This window comes from Panulirus ornatus, chromosome 18 (genome assembly GCF_036320965.1).
Source record: "Panulirus ornatus isolate Po-2019 chromosome 18, ASM3632096v1, whole genome shotgun sequence".
Classification (NCBI taxonomy): Eukaryota; Metazoa; Arthropoda; class Malacostraca; order Decapoda; family Palinuridae; genus Panulirus; species Panulirus ornatus.
The window spans coordinates 35,627,044-35,639,793 of NC_092241.1; the positions used below are offsets into that span (position 1 = coordinate 35,627,044).

The following is a 12,750-nucleotide window of genomic DNA, read 5'->3' on the forward strand; positions in this document are numbered from 1 at the left end:
GATGATTGCCAGACATTAGTAAGACAGGAAAAGATATCACCAGCGGATCTTGCCTTACGGAGAGAGAAGTTGAGTTATTAGTAAAAGAAGTAAAAATGAGTGACCTTGGAAATGGCATCTGTGTTTAGAGGATATAAGAGAAAATGAATGAGGAATGGCATCGTGTGAGAGTGAATGAAACTAAGAAAGTCAAAGGTACTAAATGAAACAGTGCTCATTTGTGTTGTAAAGCATGTTGCTTATGGAAGGTGTTTTGTAGACTCACAAGAAATGCTTATGGAAAGTGTTTTGTAGACTCACAAGAAAGCTGAGTGAGTGGTGGAATGAGAAAAGTAAATCGCTAGTGAAAGAAAGAAGGAAGATTGCATCTATATAGAAATATAGTGAGAATAATTGAAAGGCGAAAATTGAGGTATGAGAGCTGAAAAAGAGGTGAAATGACATCTGGGGTGAGCGAGTATCGGAAACATCAGAGTAAGATTTTTTTTTTTTCTTGTTAGAGGTGAATAGTGTCAGTAGAACAAGAAAGAATAATGTGGCAGATGGAAGATTCCATGCAGAAGCTCTAGAGTTTGGGAAGATGTGTGAAAAGAGGAAACTGAGGAATTGAGGTGCAGCGTGAGGGTGAGGCAGGATGGTTTAAGAATGAGGAGAACCTGGAGGAAGAGGCGTGCTTTATGTACCTGGGATTGGATTTGGCAGCAGATGGAACCAAGTGAGGTGAAGTGATTCATAGGGTAGGAGAAGGGGCTGAGGTCCTGATTGTACTGAAAAGTGTGTCGAGTGTGTCTGTCAGGACAAATATTAGTGTGCTTGAAGACATAATTATCCTTGTAGCTTGTATAGATGGGAGTCTTGGGCCCTGCATGCAGGAGTGGAGGAGACTGAAGAGATGTTCAGCAAAGTATGACGTAGGTGGCTGACCAGGGTGTACATAAATAGTTCGGACATATATTATTAGGGCATCCTAAGGAAAACCGACTAAGAGGATCTTGTGTGTGCGTTAAGAGGGTATGGAGAAGGGGCGAGGGGATGACAAGGAAGGAGATATAAGGATGGACTGAAGGAGGCTTTGGGGTATCGGGGCCTGGAAATTCAAGAGGGTGGAAAGCATGCATGGGATACTTGATGGTATGGTATACTTCATGCATTTCGGTAAATGGGCAGAACCGTAGCATATGAAGCAGTCAAGGTAAACCATGGATTAGTCTGTAGGGTTTGGCTCGTGATGACGGCTCTAGTTTTGGTTCGTTATACATGACGGCTGAAGAGTACCGGCAGATGTGTGCAAATGTCCTGATACTACCTTGCACAGACCGTAGAAATGACTGTATATAGAATATTATTATTATTATTATTATTATTATTATTATTATTATTATTTATTATTATTATCGGCAAAAGCAGTAGTAGTACTTTCATTATTTTCTAGTAACTATCATTATTATCATCATCAATGTTGTATTAACATCATATTTACATTTCCTTGTTAAATTTACTGAAAACTTTTATAAGCGATGAAGATCATCATTTTGACTGCTAGCTTTCCTTCACTTACCTTTGTTTTTCTATCATTCATTTCACGCATCATCTTTTATCAGTATCCCACACTCACTCCATTTATCATCCCTCTCCCTCTGGTTATTTCCAGCCATGTCTTCATAAGAATGAAAAGAGAAAATTATTGGTGTGAGAATTGGTCAGAACTAATCAGCCGTGACATATTAGCCAAACCATATTATATACGTACCGGGCTGGATGCCACTCCCCTCCCTTCACAAATATTTGGCATCTCTGCGCCTACACAATTCATATATTCATCCTCCTCCTCCTCCTATGCTGATGGTAACTATATGGGGTAATATTGTCATCCGATATTAAGTACTCAGATATTTTTTTTCTATTTTGTTCCATTCAATTACTTTTAGAGATTTTTTTTTTGTCTTTTTAATGGAGTCATTGGCAGTGAGCAGTGTTCGTCGTGGGGTTGGATTCTACTCCCAGGGCAATAACCCAGCCATGGCCGCCCCTAATAAACATTAAGTCATCGTTACTGCTTCAGAATCGAGTAATTCTTACGGCTGGTTATTTTTGTCCTCCCATGGTTGGTTAACCGCGCGTTCACATCCTATTTATTGTGGAGGGTTATGTGGTGTATATTTCCATCCACATCTCGGATTCACTTGGATTTTCGGAGTACATATGTATAAGAAAAAACAAAAATCCTGGACCTTCGGGACGTTTCTGAGAGAGGGATGAAGAGGCAGCTAGTAACAGGGTCACTGGTTCTAGGACGACAACGTTGATCGTCTCTTGAGTTGTCGATTTGAGTCGGCGAGCATCGATTCTCACGGCGGGTACATCATTTGCCCATTTGCCGTCTCCCCTACACGAGTCTCCCCATTGGCCACGGTGGGGGAGGAACAACCCATTAAGATGGGGTGGGAGAGGAGTGAGAGGATGGGGGGGGGGGGGGGGGGTGAGACGGAAAAATAATAACTGGAGAGAAAGGGAAGTGAAAGACGAGAGAATAGGTAGAAAGGGTTAAGAAACGAAGGAAGATGATGGGAGGATATCCATGATAATGATGTAAAGGAAAGCACATCGAGATTCATTTATTTCATTCAGACTTTACATCGTCCATGGTGATTGATTACACACAAAGAATTTCATTTATTTTTCTCATACTTGATCGGTGTTTCCCGCGTCAGCGAGGAAGGAGCAGGAACAGACAAAGAAAGACCACATTCGCTCACATCCATTCTCTAGATGTCACGTGCAGTGCACCGATACCACAGTTTATCCACAGTATCCAGGTCCCACAGACCTTTCCATGGTTTTCCTCGGCTGCTTCACATACATTGGTTCAGTAAACTGACAGCACGTCGTCCCCTGTATGCCGCATATTTCCATTTCATTCTATCCTGTGCACGCATTTCATCCTCCTGCATGTTTAGGCCCCGATAACTCAACCATTTTCATTCCATCCTTCCATCTCACTTTGGTCTCCCTCTGCACTTTGTTCACTGCAGTTCTCATAAATATCTCCTCTGTATCAACAGAAATATTCCATTGTCATATGATATACCACTTTGGCTGCGGCCTCATTCAAATGTACTTATCGTGTATACGTTGCAGACAGGCAGAAAAATGAAGTACATAGAAAAATTAAGAATAGATATAAAACTGAGGAGAGAAAAAAAAAGAAGAGTAGAGTATTTATTGTAATGCTTTGATATCTCTAAGAACAAATTAGATAACCATAAATGTGACTTTACGAACAGAGATTGTTTCATTCCATTTCAGTCTACACTACACGTTACCATAACTCGGTACAAGAGCTAGAGACTAGCAAAAGGCAGAGAGTGAAGGCCTAACTACGGAAAGAATATCCGAGATTGTGACAGTAAGAACTCGAGAACAAGTAGCGTGGACCAGGAACGCCAAGTTGGCCTGATTTATCTTTTAATGCATCCTACTGTCCCCTCGGAATGACCACAGGGCCCGAGGGAGTACGGAAACAAAGACCACACATTGGGAAAAAATTATGTCGTCCCCTCTCAGACTGTGACCGAGGAAGTAACGGATAATTGGCCCTGTGTCCCCGCCGTCCCCTTTTGAGACGACCGAATATCTTGGTTAACTTGCGGCACTGGAGGAGGTGGTAGGTAATGGCTGTGTCTTCAGTTGTTTGTGTTACGCAATTACACCTCCATTATAGCTGGATTATTGAATTTGAAGTTCATTTCTTGTTGGATGATCGTTCTACCAAATACAGTGGAGAGAGACATGAGAACTAATTTCTTAAGATTTTTGTATCTCATTCAAGATCTTTGAAGAGACAGACAACCAAGGAACTTTTAACACACTATGCATTTCTTCTTCCCACTTCCCCTCCTGCTTAACTAATCGCATTAATGCAAGCCCATTACTGGAAGCTAGAAAACTAGGCCATTACAACTGTCTTGAAACCAAGTTGTCAGTGAAGGTCAGAGACTGTGCCCTCACTGAGGGTCAGATGTCGATTCATCACTGATTGTCAGTGGTCTATCTGCCACTAGAGGTCAGAGGCCTGACCCTATCAGGTGGTATGAAGCCGAGTAGCTACTGGCGGTCAGAAGTCGACCAACAGTGAAGGTTTAAAGCCTTCCACAAATGGAAGTCTGAAGCCAAAGTGTCACTGGAGGTCAGTGGTCGGCCACCACTGAAGGTTAGGGGTCGGCCACCACTGGAGGTTTGTGGTCAGATCATCTCTGGAAACCAGAAACCAGCCGATCACTGACACTAAAAGCCAATCCACCGCAGACATCTTTAGTGACCTTCGTGACTGACCACAGCCACACGACCTGTTGCCGGTGTAGGAATCAAACTGATATGAGAAGTAACATATCAAGCAAGAACCTTCCATACAGTGAAGTAATACTTCCTTTGCATGATCCTAAACGTTGATAACTTTGAGAGGTGGTTTGATTCCTAACATCTTAGAAAAGCATGTTTTACACAGTAAGTTTTAGAATAAGAATTTGAGGGGAATCTCTTGAGATTGGATAAAATCTACACAATACACAGTTTATGCCAATTGCCTTAATGAATAATGTATATACAGGATGACGAGCCCCAGTATAGGCTGCAGGGCAGAAGCCGACGACGCAATAGAAACTGTGGCTTTCATGCATCATCCGTAAACACCTGAAATACGAATGAAGATGATTGTTGTAGAGTACGCCTCCTCTGGGTCCGTAGGCCCCTGATGAAATTAGTTTTCTAAGTAAGGACAAATTTTTTTCATTCAGGGTCTTTCCATAATCCTATGAAGACAAACTGAATATATGAATAAGATGCAAGATACATCTCTTCACTATCATCACTGAATACCTAAAGAAAATTGAGTTGGCAAGAGATTGATATGAAATTCATGGAATATTCGAGGCCAGATGGTGGTCTTTGCAGCAGAATGAGGTCCTCTGAGTGAACAATTACCTCGGGGATGGAATGGATACAGTGTTTAAGATAAGGCCATTTTGAGTGTGGGGTTGAACATCTGGAGGGCTTTCTCTTCTCACGCAGGTCACAGGCTCAGAATCTGTGACACTGACAATTCAACACCGTTACGCGACATCAAATATCAGAACGAGCAACAACATCTGTTCATACGAGCAGGTTCCTTATGCTACCAGCTTGATTATTTCGAAGAGTTCTTCACAGATTCACATCATAGGCCCCTTGGACGCCGCTATCACTGCAGATCATCAACAGAACCAGAAACACTGGTAAAATCACAGTAAAGATATTTGTCGCCTTGTGCACAATGAAGTCGGAAGTCTTCATGTCATCCATTAAGCAATTCACTGGTCTGTTGTTTCCTCCTGTACACTACCAGTGTACCGTGAGGTTTCTTGCTGTGGTTCTGCTGCGTCACGTTCACATATTCTCGGCTTTGAACTTCCAGAGGATTTCAGATGTAAACAGCGGAGATAATCAACAGGCAGTTCCTTTCTTCGAGAGGGGTATTCCTGGCACGTGGAGAACTCGGGCACGTGGCCAGTTGTTGGGACAATACTTGTGGTCAGCTGACCCCCAGGGCGCCCACTACTGACCCCTGTGGTCAGCCCCGCTAGTAATGAAGGCTATTCACAGCTCGACCGCCATCCATAGGTCACCGTTTGAACTCGCTTCGTGTTTACCGTAACCACGGGGCTGCATACATCAGTACTTCATCAAGCAGTGTTTAAAAACGACCTAACTTTCATTTCTTATGTTATCCTGATATTTGTGCATCATTATCATCATGGTCCCATGAGCGTGTTTGAGTCACAACTAATCCGAGATATTTCCCCGAGGACTGTGATGATGACGGGCTGGGCCTGGCTGTTGGCCCCGCGGGACCTGACGCCTCCCTAGTGGCCCTCAATATCGGTACCATCTGAAGGGCCAACACGTGCCACGTCCGCTCTTCTACCCACCCTCCTACCCAGGCTCCTGCACCCTCCCTCCCTAGCCCATTCACCCAACATCTATACCCACCCTAACACCCACCTACCCTGCGCCAGAACCCTCATCACATATCGTTAAGATAACAATATTATGAGAGATTGTTTTTGATGTTTATATGTCTATTATCCACCTTACTTCTCTAACATGCACCTGTTGCTTAGTTTGCTCGTAATTTGTACTGAAAAAGATTATTGAACTTAGTGAAATGTATCTATGAAAACACTTGAAATCATCATCTTTTATCAACACACAGCTGTATAGTTCAAATATATCACACTAACACCCCGACTACCACAAACCACGAGCTACCAGACATCCAGTCACTGCCTCCTGAACTACTAACAACACTTCTCACTAACCACAAACGTTACACACACTAAAGGAAAAGATACTACTAACACCTAGCATACAGCCATTACCCTTCCCATTAAACCACTATCTGTCACACAAACTACAAACAGACAAGCAGCAGTTGTTTGCACACTGGGCTCTATCAGCGGGATAATCTTCACTAACATCGTCACGACCATTGTCCTGTTCATTCAACAGTACAGTCACACCCTCATTGCTCACAACAGGGAGCACTACAGCCACAAGGGCACGGCAGACGCCGTTCACTGTTAAGAACTTCAAGGCAGCCACCAGCTGTATTACCCACTAACAATAAAAGCTAAAGTATTTACTAATGTACTCAAAACTCACGTGCTGTCTACCATATCGCTCTTCATTACTGCCACATTACCATCCACCTACCACGTCATAAACAAATTACTACGTTAACCTTCCAACAACCCATTACTCCAGGACTACCCACTCTAGGACCTTGTAACTGCCAGTCGCTCAAGTATCTACCGCATTATTTGCTAATTACCACACTTCCTCCTAATTATCTCGGTTAACTACCACACCATCTATCAATTACTTCATCACCCATTAAATACCCACACTCTGTCATCTACCACCCAAGGCAATGACCACTACATAACATCTCCGTCTCCTGTTTGCCACAGCACCATTTGCAGCCTACTACCAAATGTCTGCACCATCTGTTACCACACCATGCTCAACCACATCACCCACCATGTACCACACCACTCACGAGTTACCACACCATGCACAACCACATCACCCACCATGTACCACACCACTCACGAGTTACCACACCATGCACAACCACATCACCCGCCATGTACTACACCACTCACGAGTTACCACACCATGCTCAACCACATCACCCACCATGTACCACACCATTCACGAGTTACCACACCATGCACAACCACATCACCCACCATGTACTACACCACTCACGAGTTACCCACCTTACTCAACCACATCACCCACCATGTACCACACCATTCACGAGTTACCACACCATGCACAACCACATCACCCACCATGTACTACACCACTCACGAGTTACCACACCATGCTCAACCACATCACCCACCATGTACCACACCATTCACTAATTACCACATCCCCTACTAATTACTATGTTACCCATCGGCAGCATCTACTCCCAGACTACTCGCTACATGACCGTCATACCCATAACCATTGTATCAATTGATAGCTAGGGCATCATCTACTAACTACTACACCCCAAACTACCTGAACCGCCCAATCACCCATTAGCTACAGGAGCAACTAAGAACTACAGCACCATACAGTTACTACATCATTACTCGCCAACTGCCTCATTACCCATTAACGACCACACCGCCCACATATTTTAGGACCACCCACCAGTTATGGCACCAGCCACTAACTGCCGTCTCACACACTGCTGTGCCACCCACAGTCGACCAAACCACTCACAAACGCTAACAATCACGACACCCAGTTAACTGCAATTAGACCCACTAACTGTCTCGGCAAACGCTGGTTATCATAGAACCCAATAGCTACCACGTTAACCACTAGTTCAAATATTACTCGTTAACTACCATACCACCGCCAACATCAAGCAACCCCCCCCCCCCCCCCCCCCCACGGGAGTTATCATCACTACCAGTCCTCCAACAGTTAACAGCCGCTCGCGCTGCAAATCCAATCAAACAATTGATAATAATGGCCTATCGACGGCCCCCTCCCGGGGCTTATCACAGGAACAAGGGCTGGCAAAACTGACGGATTATTGTCCCCCGCTCTTCCCCCTTCCCTCCTTCCCCTTCCCCCTCTCCCTATGCCCCCTTTCCCTCCCCTTCTGCTACCCTCTTCCCCTCCCCTTCCCCTCTGACTACGTCCTTCACTTGCTTCCTTTTTCTCTGCTTCTGTCCTTCTCTCTGCCTCCCTCCTCCCGTCACTACTCTTCATAACTTACGTTCTTTATTTTTTTTTCGATATCACTGATCGTTGCTTCAGTCAATCGTCTTTGACTCTCAGTTTTCTTCTCATGTTTCTCTGGTGTGCTTTATATGCCAGTTTACTTTTGACTTCGTTTGATATCTACGTGTACCAATTGTCTCCTCATTTACAGTCTTCTCTTGCTTTGTCATCGCCTTCCTTCTTTATTTTCATTTTTTTCTTTTTTCGTTACGTCTTATGCTTCTCGACCGTCCTTACTATCAAATAAGGACCATCAAAGCCCATGTGTACAACCCCAGATCAGACAAGCCTTAATGCTCCCTATCCTTATATCTTTGTCTGTCTTTTTTCTTTCCATGATTTCGTGAAGTTGGAATCGCATGATACAGAAAGCTGTAATCAGCTTCTAAATCCACCGGTTAAAGCATTTAATGACTATCCATATACTTAATCACCGGGAACCGCACCTCAGCATCTCTATAAACCCGAACCCCTAACACACAAACGGGAGATTTTCCCCGAAGATACACGAAAATCGAAACACATTTCAGACCCTTTATCTGATCCCCCAACCACTTATCCTACCCTTTATCCACTTATCTGATCCTACACAAACATATGACACTCGAGAGACCCTCTGACAGGTGCTGATATGTGCAGAACATATGTTTTGTAGGATTTATCTGCTAGTCTCTCTTTGTAATCTCGTGGCTGACGAGGGTGGATCTCCAGCACTGAAATCCTGGCAGGTTAGGGCGTGCGTGGATTGAGGGACTGACTGGCAATATGAACCGGTGACTTAAGTCTGCCAGTTGTGATGGGGAATTAGAAGCCAGAAGGAAACAAGCCAGCTGGCCGAGTCCTCCATGTATATTGTTATAAGTGACTGACGCGCGCCCTTATCACAACGCTCTACCCTCTGGTGTTGAGTCAGTACCGCAGAGGGCGGGGAGTCTCCTGCTGGGGACGGGATGGGGAGAGGGGGAGGATATCATTCTGGTGTTGGGCCGGGCGGTGGAGAGGGGAGTGGCGGCACAGGAGGACAGGAACCGTAGGACACCTGGGTTGGACACAGGCCTGATTGACACCATTCATGTGAACTGGCGATGGCCTGTTTGAAACGTATTCATTTCGAGTGTTATTGTTGTTTGTGGATACGCTTGAAAATCGTCCATTAAATGTGTCATGAAATAGCAATGTTCCGAATCATACCGAATTTTCAGACTAACGTATATCTGTACACGTGAAACAGCAATGCAGAAGTTTTATTGTACGATACTGAGGCCCAGCCTCGCCTCGGCTGCAACAATACATCATTACAGTTCCCAGGCTGCCTGCCCGCTACGCCACCCTCTCTCTCCACTATAACTATAACAAACCGTCCTCGTATGCAACACGTCGCAATTCATTATTTGCTTTTACATATTAATCAGTAACTGTGGAAACGCTTTCACGCCCGATTAACAAGAATGATTGGGGTGGAAGTCCAGTGAGCATTTGATATCACCAGCTGCGTGTTGGCCAAAGCCACTGTTCTACGTATGGTATATCCCGCGACCCCGAACGTGAACATGAGTATCCAATGGCATATCCATCAGGCTCCTCTGCCTGTAATAAAAGCCTCTGGATCACGTTGGTATAAAGAGTCATATGGCATGTAATGTGCCCGCCGCAAGTGTTCATGAGGCAGGGATAATGAAGAGAGGCGAGAGCGAGGGAGGGAGGGGAAAAAAAAGTAGACGGAATTTCCCTCTAAAGTCACCGCCTCTCGTCCGTTTAAGTTGGACCCGCTCAGGTTTTGGGATATGATAGAGCTGATCTGTAGGTCTTCTTGAGAAATAAGAAGGTGAGCGATACTCATGTGTGAGTATTTAGGTGACAAGGTAATGAACAAACGAGAATATCACGAATCGCACAGTGCATGTAACCTACATGCCTCACCTCGAGGTTGGGAAGTACTCATATTTAGCTATAGTTGGTAGGGAGAGGTGGTCGGGTCGCCCTTCCCCGGCCGGGCCAGCGCTCTGAATACCCACAAAGCACAGCTGCCCTGAACTCTCACCATTCACTTCACCGTGTAGAAAACCATCGCTTCATTCCACAGTGTTTCATCTGTTTATTCACTGAAACGAGGTGACAATACCCTTGGTAGTCGAGCGGAAAATTCGGTCGTGGCGTCGAAAGTTTCTGGAATCGGGTGACTGGTGCTCGAATGCTCACTTTAACGTGTATTATCCGAGGCCGCCTTGTAATGCTCATATAAATGACTCAATACAATGTTGGATGGAGTCCAGTTGTGCCCGTCAATGAGGGATTTGAGACTGATACCCTGTTTATGATGAAGGTCACTCCGGCCTATTGTGGCAACCCTCATTATTTTTTCTGTTCAGTCGGCTGAGCCAAGCCACGTGCCCGACCGTAAACTACAGCTCCGCTCTGGAAAGCGTTATTTGTTTACCTCACGACTGGAACGACGCTGCCTCGAAGATGGTGGAAAGCCTTATGTTTCCACATTTCACAATACACGGGTTTCATCTCTTGGTGATTTTCCGATCGCCTGGAACACTAGATGTGATTGAACTGGATCTATTTATCTTTTTTTCGTCTCAGATATATGCTTGATTTATGAAATATTCTTTACGGGACCATCTTATGTAACATCCATTCTTTTGATAACCACAAGGACAAGCCCAGCAACATCATTTTCCCTCTCCTGTTACAGCTCACAGGCCCGTCTCCGGGGCATATCATAACTCATATCCTCTCCTTCCCTCAATAGTCCACACTATTAGCCAGAAACATTGAAAACCACAGTGTATTCCCTTACAGGGCACAAAATATCTGCCCCTGTAAGCATTCCATATCCCGTAAAGATAACATACCTCCTGCATTTTCTTGTGTAAACCAGACCATAACCAGCCTAACCTCCTGCCGCAGGTCACGGCGGGGTGAACCAGCTGGGAGGAGTGTTCGTGAACGGGCGGCCGCTCCCGGACATGGTTCGTCAGAGGATCGTGGAGCTGGCTCACAACGGCGTCCGCCCCTGCGACATCTCCCGCCAGCTCCGCGTCTCCCACGGCTGCGTCTCCAAGATCCTCTCCAGGTAGATACCTTCAGTGGCCGTACTAGTAGTAGTAGTCATAGTCGTAGTATTAATGACAGTGCTTTGTGGCATCGCCAGTAGCTGTAGTACCAACATCACAGAGATCAATCTATTTCATGAATGATGAGAGTAAAACTTCTTCGCTTGATGGTAGTATGGGATGAAAAGACTCTTCAGATTCAGGTGTAAGTAATAGTGTTGTAAGTTTCAACGACAGTCAGGTACCGAAGTGGATGTTGCGAGCGTAAAGTCCAAAGGAAAGAAATGATAAACTCGCCACGATGAGGCATCAGCCAGGAGGCAAAACCTGAAACTCCTAGAAAAAGAAAATTGTTAGAATAACTTCCACCATCCCCCTAAGTCCCTGTCTAGCTTCCCACCATAGATATCCAAAAGCAAAACGTCTTTGTTCAGTGAATGGGGATGAAAAAAAGTATTCCTTATTGTGCCGCTGCCATTCTTGTCTTACGAGGAAGTTTGTCTTCAGCTCCTTCTGCATAGAATAGTGCCACGGATGGATTCTTCCTTTTAAACCTCTTGATATATACGCACATCAGAATAAATAATGCTTTCCGCAGCGTCGCAGGATCCTCCCGGTAACACAAAAGCCAGCGGTTAAACCCACCGGAGCTCACAAATTTCTGCGTCTGTGAGAGATGACAAGTTGACGTCGGTAGGAAGCCATGTGTCGCCCCTGACCACACTTCAAGTCTCGGTTTATCCGCGAGGGAAAGTAGTGCGCCTTTATCGGTCTCCAAGACGTTGGACTCCCTAATATCATGAGCCTTATTCGTAGGCGCGGAGACTCTTTTCTCGCTCTTTGTTTAAGGTGTACACAAACTGGATCTTGTGCGAGTCGCTGGAGTAAAAGAAAAGATTATGATACATTGTTCCATTAGGGTAAATGTAAACAGTCGATAACCCCATCAGCATCAATGTGTATTGATGTTGCTGTTGCGCCACCTACTGCCGATGGTGAAGACCCATGACTTTGTATGTGAAATGTATTTAATGGAACTCAAGGACTCCTCTTATTGAGCTCCTGAAGGTACAAGGCTGCACTCCACACGGAAGCGAGGTAATGTAGGCTCCTTTGGGGTTAGGAGGTCCTCGACGTTATTGCATATTCTTTTCTTTCCGTTGACGTTGGTACTTACGGTGTTACCACTTTCATATATATATATATATATATATATATATATATATATATATATATATATATATATATATATATATATTATATATAGTATATGCACATCAGCATTCACTCAGCTTGGACTAAAAATTTATTTTCATTTCCTCGAAATCATAAAAACATTCTCGTATATATTTAGCACATTTTT

At 44.6% G+C, this 12,750-nt stretch overlaps 1 protein-coding gene across 12 annotated transcripts in view; it reads left to right on the forward strand.

Annotated features, from left to right (window-relative positions):
• The window catches only part of LOC139755028 (paired box protein Pax-2-A-like), a 231,974-nt gene that overhangs the window by 136,670 nt on the left and 82,554 nt on the right, over positions 1 to 12,750 (forward strand). For all 12 annotated transcript variants that reach the window (XM_071672971.1, XM_071672970.1, XM_071672979.1 and 9 more), the window contains one exon: positions 11,242 to 11,407. In XM_071672971.1, the coding sequence (XP_071529072.1) occupies positions 11,242 to 11,407 (166 nt within the window). The remainder of the gene's footprint in view (positions 1 to 11,241; positions 11,408 to 12,750) is intronic.